At 40.5% G+C, this 17222-nt stretch overlaps 1 protein-coding gene across 2 annotated transcripts in view; it reads right to left on the bottom strand.

Moving 5' to 3' along the window:
• Positions 1–17222, bottom strand: part of NDRG3 (NDRG family member 3) — a 66211-nt gene that overhangs the window by 37320 nt on the left and 11669 nt on the right. For both annotated transcript variants that reach the window (XM_069496404.1, XM_069496405.1), the window contains exons 2-3: positions 11774–11874; positions 2201–2236 (exon numbers count right to left, since the gene is read on the bottom strand). In XM_069496404.1, coding sequence (XP_069352505.1) covers positions 2201–2236; positions 11774–11830 — 93 coding nt within the window. In that variant the 5' untranslated portion in view covers positions 11831–11874. The remainder of the gene's footprint in view (positions 1–2200; positions 2237–11773; positions 11875–17222) is intronic.

Here is a 17222-nt window from a genome sequence, read left to right as displayed (position 1 = left end):
AGTTATATTCACAAGGCCAGACATGTTATTTACTATATTTACCTAAAGTATAAGATTTACCCAAAGTATCAAGAATTTTTGTCAGACTATTTTTAAGTCTTAATGTTAAAAAGTGATTCACAATTATATTTCTAAAACTTAATTTCATTCATAGCTATAATTTTATTATGTTTGAAAAAAATCTCAAAAGATATAAACCAAAATATTAACACTGGTGAAATAACAGGTGATTTTTACTTATTTACTTTTTGGTCTTTTCTTATTTATTTTGCAATGAGCATATAATCTTTTATATTCCAATTTTCATTTTTGGAGAGAGGCACTCAATTTGATAAAAATACATACTTCCACACTTTTAGGCAGGAATATACATATACTATTTCTGGAGTTCCTCACCTTGAATTTTACTGTCACCCTCTCTCAAATGATTTCCTTCTAGGTAAATTATATCAAACATTAACAGCAATCAAGCTCAACTGGTTCAACCTAGGATCCAAACCATAACTGAAGTTAGATCAAATTAAAAACAATCAAATCCAAACTTGACTGCTACTATTTATCAAAAAATAATAGGACTTTTTGTTTTTGAGTAAAGGAGCCATTACCAATAGCGAATGACTAACAACATTAGGTCGATTATGTTTTATATATAAAGTACCAAATGGTGTTACATCAAGAGGTGTTTGGAACTGGGATTCAAAAATCCGAATCCTTCCAAGCTGAGCTTCATCTGTCCTGCCAAGGAACCTCAGTTGTTTTGTTTTGTTTTTAAGAGACAGGGTGTCGCTCTGACATCCAGGCTGGAGTGCAGTGGTCCAATCATAGCTCACTATAACCTCAACCTCCTGGCCTCAAGTGATTCTCCTGCCTCAGCCTCCCAAGTAGCTGGGACTACAAGTGCATGCCATGCCCAGCTAATTTTTTTTTTTTTTTTTTTTATAGAGACAGGGTCTCACTAAGTTACCCAGGCTGGTCTCGAACTCTTAGCCTCAAGTGACTCTCCTGCCTCGGCTTCTCAATGTGCTGGGATTACAGGCATGAGCCACTGCATCTGGCCCATGAATCTCGGCTTTAAGGACAACTCAACTCCTCACATCTCAGCTCTGGACATGGACAGGTAGGAAAGAATAGGCAACAGATTCAGGACAAATGGGGTTTTTTAATCCCAACCACTCAATGGCAAGCTATGAAGCCTGATTCTTAATTTCCTCACCTGTAAAATAGGGATAATAAAAAACATTTCGTGATATTGCTCCAAAAATTGAAGGTAATATATGTTTAGTAGGTACCCTACAGTAGGCACCCAATAAATTATGATGATATAACTGGTTTGCCTATGAGATAGATATTAGTTCTTCCTTTTGATGCTAATGTTATAGAGATTCCACTGTACTTAACATAAAATGTATATTTGAATATAACTATTTACCTGTGAGTATAGAGATTGGCTGAATACTGGATATATGGAAGTTGGTTTTCCAGCACGCTCCTTTCCTGCTAGTACCCTCTAAGTTTACTTCATGTCACTCGTGTTAGTCACTGCTATGGCATCTATCCCAATGGTTGGGCTATGCAGGCTCTCAAAGTTCCCCTATCCATGCTCATTTTTTCCTCCCATTTCTTTCAAGACCAGTCAACAGATAAAGTAGGTAGATGGATAGTTGCTGGTTATTTTCAAATTGGCAATAAAGCTACATGCAAAAGCAAACTAGGAAGAACAGTATCATTTAGGAAAATACGGAGTCAGGTTGAATTTTGCATTTCCAAACATAAAGCCAAGAGAGACCTGCATTTTGTATTAATAACAATTTGGCTTTTTCTTTTAGGGAAAGATTTTGCTGTCCAGAAGTCTCTCTTCTTCCAAAGTGCCCCTCCCCTACCTCCTCCGCAGTGAGATAACAAGCCCCCTGTTTGCCACCTGTGACAAATGAGGTTTCAATATCATTTGAGGAAGGGAGATCTTAATCAAAGAGAGACAGCTCAATTCAGTAACCTATAATCATAAAACAAGTACCTAGCAGGCAATTTTTGAACATGATAACAAATCATTTTAAATAAACTTGAGCCAACGACCAAAAGAACATTAAGGAGTCATGATTAGCTACAATAAGAGATCCACTTCTACAAGATCATCACCACAGGAAGGGAAGCACTGCAGTGATCCTGTACGGAGCCTCCTTGGTGCCTGCATAGTCCTTACCTGACAGTCAAAGTCCTGGAAGTTTCGTGTACCATTCTGTCAACAGAAGGCAGAAAACACAGTCAGTTTCCCCACATGGTTTCCCCAAAGGTGCAGCAAATTCAATTCACAGTGAAGGCAGTTCACGTTCAAGCCTCTTGGTTAGCATAAAACTAAAATGGTTCTCCATCGGAAGGCTTCAGAGGCAGGGTGGGTTATAAACATGAGTTAGTAAAGGCTGAATCTTCAGAGGTGAGATTATGTTTTGGTAGTCTTTACTGAGGAGATAAAGGAAAGGAGCCTAGTCTCCCAGCAAGCTTGTAACTTCTTTCCTCCCTACCTAAGGAGTGCAGTGAGAACTTGTGGGAAGAGGGTAAAACATGGATCAGAAGTTGAAAGCACACCTTCAACACATGAGGGAAGTACCTGGGAGGAAAGAAGTTGGAGGCCAACTCTGAGAGGGGTGAAGGAGCGTAGGAGCCAGGGTGCCCAGAACAAGAATTAAAAAAAGGATTAGGAAGAGGACAAAGCTATGGATGGATCAGAAATGGAAGCCTTGAAATCTAACAAAGAAAGGCAGCGTCACTGAAGGAGGGAAAGAAAGACAAAACAGGGTTCCTAATACACTGGCACATCTGTTGCATCCTATAAAATTGCTGATGGGCAAAAAGAACTAGTCATTGACTCATTTGAAAGTAGAACACAGTCAAAAGATCCAAGGAGAATTCATCAAGCTTTTCTAAAGAGGAATTATATTATAGGGATGCTAGATTATGAAAAAAAATTACCAATGGCAATGACTCAGAAGCATTTTTGCAGCATTTCAGATGCCACAGATCAGATGCAAGAGTATGACATTAAAGTGTAAAAAGGATAAAAAGTGATGTATCTGGGAAGGAAACAAACTTCTGACTTGATTTTTCACAAAGCATTAAGCCCCTCCCTGAAAACACCTCTCATTACTTAGAAACTGATTTATCATAAAAATATTTATTCTGTCTCTACACAACAGCTTCCAGAAGGTTCCCAATGGCTTCCAAAAAGCTGCTCCTCCAGAGAAGCTCTAGATATCTGATCCAAAGGGAGTACAAAGTAGTACCATCCGCCTTCAAGAAGATCCCCTTAGAAACAGTTCTGGATCCCACCACCTACACTGCTGGCAGGACAAAGCAAAAAGACTAAAAGCACAGCCCAGTGTGGTATAAACAACTAAAGAAAAAAACTTGTCTACCCCATGAGGGGAACTAGCGGAACCTGCTGGGATGGTCTAGAGCTGCACTATCCAATAAGGTAGCCATTAGCTACATGTACAATTTAAATTGAAATTAATTACAATTAAAAATTCAGGGCCGGGCGCGGTGGCTCATGCCTGTAATCCTAGCACTCTGGGAGGTTGAGGTGGGCGGATTGTTTGAGCTCAGGAGTTAGAGACCAGCCTCAGCAAGAGTGAGACCCCATCTCTACTAAAAATAGAAAGAAATTAGCTGGACAGCTAAAAATATATATAGAAAAAATTAGCCAGGCATGGTGGCACATGCCTGTAGTCCCAGCTACTCGGGAGGCTAAGGCAGGAAGATTGCTTGAGCCCAGGAGTTGGAGGTGCTGTGAGCCATGGCACTCTAGCCAGGGTGACAGAGTGAGACTCTGCCTCAAAAAAAAAAAAAAAAAAAAAAAATTCAGTTTCTCAGTCACATTAGCCCCACCTCAAATGCTTACATTACTGGGCAGTGCAGATACAGAACACTTCCATTACTGCAGAAACTTCGACTGGACAGCACTGATCTAGACACCAAAAGCTTCTGAAGTAATAAGGTTATAGGTGAGCACCCCTTGTCTTTCTAAAGGTGGCCTTAAAGTCACAATAGATTACCAATCAGAGAGAGACTGCAGATGCCACTGAGTACAGGCAAGAGAGTGGTGGAGACAGCTAGTCTGATGTATTACCCCTGACAAGAAACTGAGCTCACAAAAATAAAGTCTGATGTAGTCACAGCATGGAAAGACAATTAAGACACTGTGCAGATGGGACTAGGTAGCACATTTCCAAGGAATGTTGCTATTGATAAAAAGGATCATAATGTTCCATGGCTCCCACTAGTCTCATGAGATATCTAAGAACATCTTCAGAGAAGTCACTGGTGTTTAATTTCCAGATAGCCAGTGAGCTTCTGGTTTCTGATTCAACTTGCACCTTTCTCCAAATAGAGCATAGGGCCTGGTATAAATCAGGTGCTTAATATAGATTTATAAAATGAATAAGCCAATATAAACAATTAAATGCTGAGAGATTTTTGTTAAGACTTTGGGTCAAAACCAAAAAACTTTACAGCATTCCAGTTTAAGATGTGATATGGTTATTAAGTGAAGGAAAAAAAGTAGGATACAGAATGGTCTTTACAGTTTGACCTTGACTACATTAAAATATGCATAAAAAAGACTTAAAAGGAAAATACTAAAACATTAACAATAGCAGCTACTTCTGCATAGAGAGATTATGGGTGATTATAATTTTCTCTGTATTTTTCTACAACGAACATATGCTTCCCCTTCTGTAATTAGAAAACTAGAAAAAAGGATTTGGTATAGTATGTGCAACTTAGTATTTTGTAATATAAGATTTAAAGACTGGTTTAATCTTTTGAGGAATGATTTATAATGATGTCCAAATAGGTCATATTAGGGCTTTGATCTAGTAGGCTTCCCAGAGGTTCTTTTAGAGATTTAGAAAGATTAGAGAAAATCACTCTAGTCTGAACTAAAATCTTGGTCACAGAATACAGAGCCACAGATTCTGATGAGCTCTTTGGCAAGTAGCTGTCACTGTATACATGAATTCCTTTTCCTCACAATCATGTGATCACAGCCAGGAGGCATTTTGTGAGGCTTTCAGCCTCTGAGTTGAGCACAAAGGGAAATGCCAAAAGCAGAAAGAGGCAATTACCTCCAAAAACTCAAGCTATCTCTTGTTTGTTGAGTACCTGGTAAAAACAACTATGTATCCTTAATCCAGTGTACCTAGCTATACTCCTAGATAAAAGATACTAATAACTGAAGGAAGACTATTTAACATTTGTTTTCTTAGCTTTTTTTTTTTTTTTTTTCTTTTTAAAGAGATGCCAGCCCCTCTTGGAGAATGGCTTCTGGCTTCATGAGTGCTGGAAAATTGATATGACTGGGTGTGTTTGACAGTGTTTGGCATCCAGAGTTTCTGAATGGAGATAATCAGATGGTACCTGATTCGACTGTGGTTAACTCAGGCCACGTTTTCTGTACTTATCAAAAGTTCCTTACTACTCATTGGTGCATTCTAGAAGGCTTAGGACTTCTGGCGCCCTTTCCTAGAGACTTGTTTATCCCTGATGTTCACAGAACAGGGTTCCACTCTAACAAAACTTCTAGAAATTTCAAGCTGTGGTTGCTTTCTTTTTTCTTTCTGTCTTTTTTAAGGATTCAGAGAAATTCTTACACTAAGCAGACTTAAGCAGCAGAAAGGGATTCAAGGAAAAAAATTAAAGCAATAGAATAATTTGGAGAAAGAGCAACATAAATAAATAAAATAAATCAAGGAAAAAGATAAATTATTACTGAAAGTTGCAGTCAAAGCAGAAGCCAGCTAAGAAGAGAGTTTTCTGGTGGAGCCTCAAAGAATACGGGTTATATGTAATTGATGTGCTAGGAACTAAAGCAGGGGGAACGAGTTGTTACAACAGTAAAGGTTTTAGAAATAAGCTGATTTTCAAAAAAAAACTGACAAGGAGAATAAAATATAGCATTTCTATTAAAAAACAGACAATAATCCTTCCCAAGAGAAAGTGGAAAGGTGGGGCGTTGCACAAACAAAAGAGTTAGATAAGCCCAGAAAATACCCAGTTTTTCTTTAATAATAAAAATTGATATAATAAATTAGTATAAAATAATAAATCAATGTTTTACAGTCATCAGCAAACCACTTTCAAGTAGAAATCTGTTCAAGCTGATAATCCAGAGATGACAGTGAAAATTCTATATATATGTGCACATGTACATTTTATTTTATTTATTTATTTTTTGAGACAGAGTCTCACTCTTTTGCACATGTATATTTTAAATGTCTACATCAATAATTACCTGAAAAAAATACCAATCAAGAAACTGAGAAGCCGGATGTAGTGGCTCACGCCTGTAATCCTAGCACTCTGGGAGGCTGAGGCGGGAGGATTGCTCGAGGTCAGAAGTTCGAGACCAGAGCGAGACCCCGTCTCTACTAAAAATAGAAAGAAATTATCTGAACAACTAAAAATATATACAGAAAAAATTAACCAGGCATGCTGGTGCATGCCTGTAGTCCCAGCTACTCGGGAGGCTGAGGCAGAAGGATTGCTTGAGCCCAGGAGTTTGAGGTTGCTGTGAGACAGGCTGATGCCACAGCACTCTAGCCCGGACAACAGAGCGACACTCTGTCTCAAAAAAAAAAAAAAAAAAGAAAGAAAGAAAGAAAGAAACTGAGACTTCATAAAGAAATTTATAAAGAGGTCAGACACTTAGATAAAACTGTCTATAATCAGATAATCACCTGTAGACTGCTGAAAAAGTACAGTTTTGACTCTAAAATATACCTCTGCTACCATGCTATTAAGCTAATGTTACATGTCACTGACCCTCTGCATTAAAAATTCTGTGGGCACCCTGCTAAGTCGTGGCTAAGGCTTGAGATCTCCTGGTGCCTCCTCTACCTGGTTGAGAGTCATCTGGTCTGTCACAGTGGCATCACTACTTGCTTGGGAACTCATTTTCCTGCTCCAGTCCTATCTAGGGCATTTCTGACAAGAGATGTGATAACAGATGCGACAATCACACCTCTTAGCACATTAAGGGACACCCACTCTCTAGTCCACACTAGATGTAGCACTTCAAGAATATTCTTTGATGAAAATGTCAATAAATCTATTTTTAATTGCAGCTACTGCTTCTTCTTTTTTTAAGCAACCATGGCACAAACCCTTTCCCCATCTCTGCTGTCCTGAAGGTTACAAAAACATTGATCCTTGGGTCCTCCCTCCTTCAGGTCTAACACTCTCCTCCCTCCCCTGCTACGTGTCTAGTCATTAACAGAAAGGGAAAACTTAAATTGCAGCAGGGTTTACTTCACTTGCTACTGCAACAACCAAAGCAAAGTAAATAACTTATTTCTGCTCTCCCCACTAAATATTTATTCCCCTTCCTAATATTCTTCAATTCTTCAGAAGCCAATTGTGGCCTCCTACTTGTTTCCTCAAGCCTGGCTTTTGGCTTTCACCAGGTTTGGTAGTATCTGAACCAATAGTAGGTAGGAGAAGGCAGGGAAAATAAAACAAAACAGTAAGCTCTCCTGTTCATTACTAGGTCTGATGTGTGAGGGGGTTGGAACGACCTGCTACAAGAGGCAGCAGGTGGTGGGAAGAGCCCTACACCCCCAGATCTAGGTCAAAGTCCAAAGATGTAGGTTCTAGTCCTGGCTTCACCACCTTAATAAACATTAGCTTTGGACAAGTCACACAACCTCTCAGCATTATTTGTAAAATGGAATTAAAATACCTTCAACTACTTACTTCACAATAAGAGATTTAAAAATAACATTTATGAAAATGCTCTGAAAATAGTTAAATGCTATTAAAAAATTCATTTCATATGCCTGTGCAATTTCTGCCCCCAAAAACAAAGATAAGTATGGGTGGTTGCTTCTTTTCATTACCGGAGCCAAAACAAGCATAGCAAAATTATCCACTCCTTGACAATTCTGAGCCATAGATAAATTTACAGGCACACTAAAATAAAATGGGAAAAGTACCAACAGATGACAAGAGACAAGTTAACATAAGCCTTGCTTAAAGCTATATTGAGAATGCTTCCTCACAGTCATCTCAGGATAAATTTCTCCATAAAAGGTTGGGTCTAGACTTTCTTTAGTTCCCTAAAACCTAGAAGGGTACAGCAGTATCTTTGGCAAAGAGTATATCTATGAGGAGAATGGAGAGAAAGATGAGCTGAAATAATACACCTCTCTAGGCTTCTCCTTTAAGGAGACAGGGTAAGCTACAGAGGTGATACCAGAACATTTACAGGGTCAACATAGTAGGGAGGGCTCAAGTTTTAGAGCAGGAAAGACTTAGGTTTCAGTTCCGATTTTGCCACTTATTGGCGGTGCTAAGTGACAGATACTATAATCTACCTCAAAGGCATAGTCTGAGAACCAGAGAGAATGTATGGAAAGCACCTAGCACATAAAAGGTGCTTAATAAATAACAGCACGATAGGCAACCAAAAAATCCCTTAAAACATCTAGGTCCTATTCAAATATGAAGGTTTTCCCCCCAATACCAGTGGTTCTAAACCCAAGCAACTCTGTTTCCCAGGGGACATTTGGCAATGTGTGGAGACATTTTTGGATGTCACCACTTGGAGGTGCTATTGCCATCTAGTGGGTAGATGCTGCTAAACATCCTACAGTGCACAGAATAGTGTCCCGCAGCAAACAATTATCTGGTCCAAAACATCAACAGTGCCAAGATTAAGAAATCCTGCCATATAGCAAGTATTCTTTGGTACTCAATATGAGTAAGTTACTTCACCTTTCATAGCCTTAATTTACTCATCAGCAATATGGGAATACATTTATCTCTGCTCCCTACCTCATTACGCTATTGGGAGGATCAAGTGAAATAACGGATGACAGGCGTTATCATTATACCTTTTACAAACAGACAAAAGCACCCACTCTCTGGGCAAAGACAGAGCATTCACATACTGAGGAGGGAGGGAGGCTAATGGGGGTGGAATCTGCCACCATCGAAAGAGGGCCACCTGCTTAACTGGGGCAAGGGAGTTCTCACGAACAGTGATGGGACAGGAGCACTTCTCAGGGAGAAAGAGGAGAAAGATGGAGCATGGGAAGGAACAGCACAGGCATAGCAAAGAGGAACTGACAGATGTTAGGAAGTGAGACATTGCTTGGTGTCTTAGTCCACTTGGGCTGCCACAACAAAATAAGATAGACTAGATGGCCTGAAACAACAGATATGTATTTTCTCACAGTTCTGGAGGCTAGAAAGTTCAAGATCAAGGTTCTGACAGGGTTCACTTTCTGATAAGGGCTCTCTTCCTCATTTGCAGATAGCTGCCTTCTCTCTGTGTCCTTGCATGGCAGGGGGCGGGGAGAGGGAGGGAGAGAGAGGAGAGAAGGGGGGGGCTCTCTCTTCCTCTTCTTAAAAGACCACCAATCCTATCAGCTTAGGGCTCTACCCTTACGAGCTTATTTAACTTTAGTCACTTCCATAAAGGCCCTATCTCCAATAAAGTCACATGGCGGGGCTCGGGGTTCAACAAACTTTGGGAGGACACCAGTGCAGTTCATAGTATTCAGGCACGCAACAGACACAGCTAAAGCATTCCTGCGGACTCAGAGAAGAGGCTCAGACATTAACTCAGTACTTTTCTATGAGTACATCCACTAAATCTTTCCTTTTCCAGCTATCTCCTCTATGAGATATTCATTCAATTAATTCCTGCAATTCTTTAATTTAGGTGCCTCTTCAGGTATCCTACGGACTTCCAGGGTCAGGGAAGGATCTTCCTCTTATTTGGAAGGCAGCTATGCTCACCACTATACCAACACTCTTCCTCTTATTTGTACCCTAGTCCTCAAATATCTGAGACCCATCAGGTCATGGGTTTCCAAATTGGCTAATCAAAATCACTTTAGGCATAGTTCCCAATTTTGGGAGCTTTTAAAAAAGCTCAACCACACCCCAGACCAATTCAGTCAGGTATCAGTAATGAGGTAGGACCCAGGCACCAGTAATTCTTAAATCTCTCCTGGTAATTCCAATAAGAAGCCAAAGTTAAGAACCACTGGTCACAGAGGGGGTGTGTGTCCTGCCTTCCCCATCCACCCCCAGATTCCAATTTAGTTGGTCTAGAGTAGGACCCAGGAATCTGTATTTTTAAACAATTCCCAAGCTGACTCTGATGATCAGCCAAGTTTAGGATAGGTTACTACCTACCCGAAGCTAAACCGCTTACTCCCACCTGCCTTGTTTATTCATTTCTGTGGCTATATGTAAGCTTTATAGATGTAGATTTCATTTCCTTCCTCCTCTTCAAGGCACATCATTTTGGGGACAGTCCTTCACGTACTTAAAGGAGAAAGTTTTTTTTGCTTTTTTTTTTTTTTTTGAGACAGAGTCTCACTCTGTTGCTCAGGCTAGAGTGCCATGGCATCAGCCTAGCTCACAGCAACCTCAAACTCCTGGGCTTAAGCAATCCTTCTGCCTCAGCCTCTCGAGTAGCTGGGACTATAGGCATGCGCCACCATGCCCAGTTAAATTTTTTCTATACATATTTTTAGCTGTCCAGATCATTTCCTTCTATTTTTAGTAGAGATGGAGTCTCGCTGTTGCTCAGGCTGGTCTCGAACTCCTGCCCTGGAGTGATGCTCCCGCCTCGGCCTCCCAGAGTGCTAGGATTACAGGCATGAGCCACCACGCCCGGCCAAAAGGAGAAAGTTTTCTGGGAACATGAGGGGAAGCAGCAGGAGAAACCAAATGGGATTAAAAAGCATGCAGCTTGTCAAGGGAGAGGGCAAGAAGTCTGGTGAAAAGTAAAGGAAGGGGTAGGAATGGGGATGCAGAGAAGAGGTCACGGATGAAAATGGGGCTGGCAGGATTCAACAGCAAATTAGTAAACACATAATAAGTCAGCAGCCCTGGAAGTTGTAGGCGAAGGGCTTTGCTTTGGGCAGAACAAGATAATAAACAATAGCATCTTCTGGTGTCACTCCAGTCCCCAACCTCACCCATCTTTATCCTTACTCTCCAACAACACTCCCTCAGGAAAGGATGCCATGGATTCATTCACACCAAGCTACAAGAGTATTTCAATATGGGATGATGACAACAAACCAAAAGAACAGGGTGGAAAAGAAGGAATTTCAGGAAGATTTACTGAACAGAAAGGGATAAGAGAGAAGATAAGCCTTTCTTAAGGTTTTGGTAACTCATATCACACCCTTCTTCACTTGCTGAGTCCTGGTGGCTATCAACCATACTGCTCATCATGTAGTTCTCTATCACTAATATAATAATGAGGTATGTTACTGACATCCAGGCACCTCTGCTGCAAACCGTGATGTTGACAGAAAGATCACATCACAGACTTGACAAACTTTAGGAGAACATTGAGGCCTATGTACATTACCAGCCATGGGTGTTAAATTTTCCTTATAGAAATTGAAAGTCAAGACACTTGGATTCTAAGCCAGACCCTACCCTCACACTTTCCACTTAAGTTTCCCGTATTATTTTTTTTTCCTTAACATTTCTATCTGTAAAATAGGAAAATCTCAAATGTAACTTCATTGAATTTGTCCTGTGGAAACAGAAAAAAAAAAAAAGTAGGAAGAAAGAAAAGGGAAGGAAGACATCAAAAAGAGGGTTTAGAAAAATATTTTTAAACGTATTCCCTCCATTGAAAGTCAAGCTAAATATGCTGAGTTAGTCACTACTCAGATGATACATAAAATGAACTAATATCAGAAGAAAAGACTTGTATATATTTTAGTGAACACAGAGTCATCTTTACCTTATCATTTAGAAGTGGTTTGATCTCTGTGAGTTGAACATCCTGAAGTTCATCCATGAGGACGATGAGAATAGGGGAGTCTCAAGAATCGATCAGTAACTCTGAAACAGAAGAGAAGTGAAGAAAAAGGCTTAAGCCAGGAGTTGGAAACGTAATAGTCACACTGTACCCATTCATTCAAATATTAGAGCTTACTATGCGTCACACACTGCTCGGGCGGCTAAAGAGACATGGTTACAGCAGACCATAATCCCCCCACCCCTCGCTGGGTGTGGGTAGGACCTGTGGCTTGCTTTTAACCAATAGAATATGGCAAAAGTGATAAAATGGCCATGAGTACCTGTGTGTGATTACATTACATAATATTTTAACATCTGTCTTGCTGAGAGACACTCTCTCCCCTGCTAGCTTTGAAGAAGTGAGCTCAGGTGTTATGGGAGGGCCACACGGCAAGGAACTGACAGTAGCCTCCAGCTGAAAGACAGCAAGACAGGAGACCTTCAGGCCAACAATCTGCAAGGAACTGAATGCTGCCCACAACCACAGGAGCCTGAAGGCAGATCCTTCCCCAGCTGAGTCTCAGATGAGAAGCAAGCCCTGACCAACAGCTTGACTGCAGCCTTGCAGAAGAGCCATGCAACCTTTGCCAGACTCCTGACCCATGGAAACTATGAGATAATAAATGTGTGTTGTTTCAGGCCACTAAGTTTGTGATAATATTTTTATGCAGCAACAAATAATTAATACAATAGTCTTTACCCTCACGAAGTGTACATTTTAGTTACTGGAATGGATAATAACGAAACAACATGCTCAGAGCTATGCTTCAGGAAGCAATAGGATGGATTTAGGGGGGATAAAAACTGAAGGTTAATGCTGTAGGATAAGGCCCTGGATTAGGAATAGGAATGAAGAGGGAGATGAACCAAGGCTGAGCTCACTATCTTCACCTGGGGAATCACAGCAGTTGATGGAGTATGAAAGTCAACCTCCAAGATGGCCTCCAACGAGCCCAGTGATCCTTGACTCCCGATATTCACACTCATGTATAATTCCCTACCCAAATAAATCAGGGATGGCCTATGAAACTAACTAATAGAATATGGCAGAAGTTACAATATGTGACTTCTGAAGCTACATCATAAAAGGCATTATAGTTTCTGCTCCAAGGCACTGTAATCTTAAACCACTAGCTCTGGGAGAAGCTAGCCACCTTATCATGAGGATACTCAAAAGCCCTCTGGAGAGGCCCATGTGGAAAGGAACCAACTTGCCAGTACCAACCAGCCAGCCATGTGAGTCAGCCACTTTGCAAATGAATCCTCCAGCCCCAGTCAAGAGTTTAGATGACAGCCCCAGAGACATCTAATTACAACCATGTGAGAGACCCTAAGCCAGAACCGCCCTACCAAGCCTGCTCCCAAGTTCCTGACCAACAGAAACCATCAGACATCATAAATAATTTTGTTTTGGAGTAATCTGTTATACAGCAATAGATAACTAATACAGAGAGGGAGAATGGGGAGTTCAGAGAGAGGAGGAAAGTTGGAGGGAGGGAGGGTAATGAACCATAAATCCTTTCTCCATCCCACTGTGCAAGACGCCATGGGGATAGGCCGCAAACACTCAACACTGCAGGCAAGTGATTCCCACCCAGACTTCAAAGCTCCAGGCTTCATCCCTTCTGCCTTGGCCCTGCACCCAACAAGTCAGGAAAGTGGGAATTTACATTCAACAACCATTTATTGAGTACCCACTGTGCAAAGCACTATGGAAGATACAAAAAAGGTCCCTGCCTTCCAAGAGCTTACTAAAGAGTAGAGATGACAGCAATCTAGTCTACCATATTAATCCACTTTTCTGTTTACCCTCTAGAGATAAGATGGCATGATTTTGATTTAATTACCCACGAAGAGGACATGTGTTTCAGGCTATCTTTTAGCTATTACTGACCAATGCACTAAAATAAACCATGCTCCTAGCTATGCCAACATTAGGGCAGACTAATGAAAGCCCTTTTATCATTCCTTCAAGGGACCCAGGGGATGCCAACTGGGAACACCCCTCAGACTATGGATCCCACATGCCAGTTGTGAGCATTCTGAAAATGTGAGCCACCCCAAGAGCACAAGCCTGATGATATACAACCTCCCTACAGGACAGTAGTTCTTTTCTCGGATTCCAGGTGCCCTATAAACTTGATTGAGCTACCGGATGCCCAGAAGTTGAAATTTTATTTTATTTTGTTTTTATAACAGGCACACTTCAAAAAGGGATAAGGTGGCTTGAATCTTACATAGCAAATTTCAGCCAGAATCTACAATTCTCTCTTTCACAGTCCCCACATAACTCTCAAAATATTGGCTTAACTGGCATCTACTCCTTGTATGTTTATTAATCATATATAAACTGTGGCTACTTTTCATTTGGACTTTACTATATATCAGTTATTTTAAATGGCAATTTTAAAGTTTTTTTTCCCTATTACAAAAGCAATATGTGCCCACTTTAGAAAAAGTGTAAATCACAAAATAATGAAAAGATATTTTACTCATAGTCTTTTCATCTAAAGATAACCATTTTAGTCTATTTCCATTTGTTCTCTTTTTCCACATAAAGTGGTGGTTTCCTGAAACTGTTTTTCCAGCCCACCTGCTTTATTCCCTACTTTAATTCACTCACTGGATAGCAGGGCACTTCAAGATGTTAATTATTCAAATGTAGGTAGGCCCGTCAAGGAGTCCAAGGAAAGCCTAAGGTGCCCTCTGGTCCAAAGTGACCAGCACTCACCTAGTGTTCCCATGTATTTTCTAAAGATGAAGAAAATTGCAGTGCTTGTGCCAGCGAATACTTAAATAAGAACACGGATTAAATGAGAAGCCTGTCCCTCCCAGCCAGGCGCAATGCAGACTCAAATCGATAATGCTGTGCGGAACAGTACGCTACTCCAGTGTGACTTAGGAATTGGTGACAAGACAGTAGACATTCACCTTCCACATATTAGAGGACCTAATGCATTCTTCTAGAGACTCAATTTTTGCTCAGTTCTTACTGTCTCAAACCCTTGTCAATGGGCAGCATTATAACATCTATAAGAAAGCAAAGATCACATGGTGGAAAACTCCATCGTTAGATCCCTCAGCTGCACAGACTGGCTCCCTCCTGGGGATCGAAGGCCTGCAGTTCCGGCATCTGCACAAACGGTATAGCTGCCAGATCCCATCCTGGTACTAACAGCTATTAATATTTTCAAAAGGCCAGTAGGGATTTTATAAACTGCAGTAAAGAATTTTTACCTCTTTCCTGGTCTTATGAGGAAGAAGGAGGACTGACAAGTAAAAACCAGCCATCCTCAAGTTAAGGAAGTGAGTCTGGTACTAAATGGCTGGAAAGGGAATGAGGAAAAGTTGGGCACCAACTTTATGCCAGGAATTATAACCTAAGCACCTCAGGTTTAATTCTCATAACAATCCTCTCTGGTAGATACTGTCATTTCTTACTTTGTAGAAGAGAAATTTAGGCTCAGAGAAGTAAAGTAACTTTTCTGAAATCCTATATTTAAATAAGTATTATAATAGGAAGGCGGGCACAGTGAGACTAAAGTTCTAGCTACTCAAGAGACTGAGGTGGAGGATCACTTGAGCCCAGGAATTTAAGTCCAGCCTGAGCAACACAGCAAGACCTCATCTCTAAAGAAAATAATAATAAAAAATAAATAAATCACAGGGCAAGGATTTAAAAACCTTTGCTTTTCCCATTACAGGTTGAGCATTCCAAACCCAAAAATCTGAAATCTGAAATGATCCAATGAGCCATTTCCTATGATCGTCATATTGGCGCTCAAAAAGTTTTGGATTTTGAAGCATTTTGGATTTTGGAATTTCAGATTTGGGAAGTTTAACCAGTAAATACAATGCAAATATTCCAAAATCAGAAAAAATCTGAAATCTAAAACACTTCTGGTGCCATGCATTTCGCCTAAGAGATGTTCAACCTGTATACCGTAATGCCGATGCCAGGCCCCACCAGCTGGTTGTTGGACCCTGGGCAAGTTCCTTCCTCTTTACCCACACTGTGGCACCTCCTAGAGGTAATAGAAGCCAAAAGCAATCCTATACATACCAACCATGACTCAGACATCTTAAAAGTGAAGGTATGAGTCACCATCACAGTAGGACAAGAGCCCTCAACGTCTTAGTAGTCAGCTAAGGGCATGGTGAACACAGAATGAGTAGAGAAAAAAGAAACTTGGTAATCAGTTTCAGAAGCAAGAGCTATTTCTTGCTTGTTATTAGAACAGTGTGCCTCAAACTCTATCATCTAGGGATCTTGTTTAGGATCTTAGACATAATCAGTTTTGAGTGATTACAGTCTGACATGTGACCTCATCAGCAAAGAGTGGAGATTATCTGAGTTGAGGAGATAAAGAACTGAAATGCTTGACTATTAGCAACAGTCTTTAATAAAGATAGTGAGGATGGGGTAAAGACTCAGTTAATTTTATTTCATCCTGCCTTCTTCCAAAAAGAATTTCAGTAAACTACATGGGATTTTTAAAAGACTCAACAGGCCAGATCAACTAGAAGGGGAACATACTAGAGAAACAGAACAATTTGCAGAAACCTAGCTGAAAGGTGACAAAGGTCTGTCGGGCTACTGGAATTACAAAAAGGAAAGAAAAAGGGAGATCGTGGGATACAAAACTGGTAAAAAATACCATGAAGTAAGAGAAGAGTCAGATTTTGCCAACGTTTCTGGTTAGGGAGATAGAAGAATGATGGTGCAATGAATGGAAATGAGTGCGCTGAGAAAGGGTAATAGTCAAGCTGATTTTAAAAACAAACAAACAAAAAAACCCAATACAACAATTTGAGTCAGGAATCCAAGAGTGACCCGAGCACAGGTAGGTATAAGAATTAGCGAGGCAAATCTGCAGGCATTCACCAAACCAGTGATGAGGAACAGCTCTCCTGAAGGACAACTTAGTGACAGAAGAAAAAGAACCAGTAAGAGACAAAGAAAAAATGATCAGAGATGCTACAAGAAAAGCAGAAATACAATGTCAAAGAAGTCAAGGAAGAAGAGAGATTTACACAGTAGGGGAGGAAAACTGTCAAATGCTGAAGACAGGAGGAGGAGAATGAGGACTAAGAAAGGGCCACTAACTTTCGACAGTGAAAGTCAATGGAATTAAAATCTAGGAAAAATGAGGTTCAGTTCTCCGTGCTGAAAAGCCCATGACTATGTAGATCCTTTTAGAAATACAGAAAGTAACATTTCTGAATTGAAGTGCAAGCAAAAATGTCACTAGGAGGCCAGGAGAGACACCAGTGTTTTTCAATACATAGAGGGTTAGCACTGGGAGGGCCTTTAAAGGTCCTATCAAGAACAGTGACTTCTCAGTTTTACACCAAAACTCTGAAATACAAAACAAAAGAAAGTGTAGGGG

Source organism: Eulemur rufifrons, chromosome 20, assembly GCF_041146395.1.
Source record: "Eulemur rufifrons isolate Redbay chromosome 20, OSU_ERuf_1, whole genome shotgun sequence".
NCBI lineage: Eukaryota > Metazoa > Chordata > Mammalia > Primates > Lemuridae > Eulemur > Eulemur rufifrons.
The sequence above is the reverse complement of the archived record's forward strand: the minus strand, read 5'-3'. Positions and strand labels throughout refer to the sequence as shown.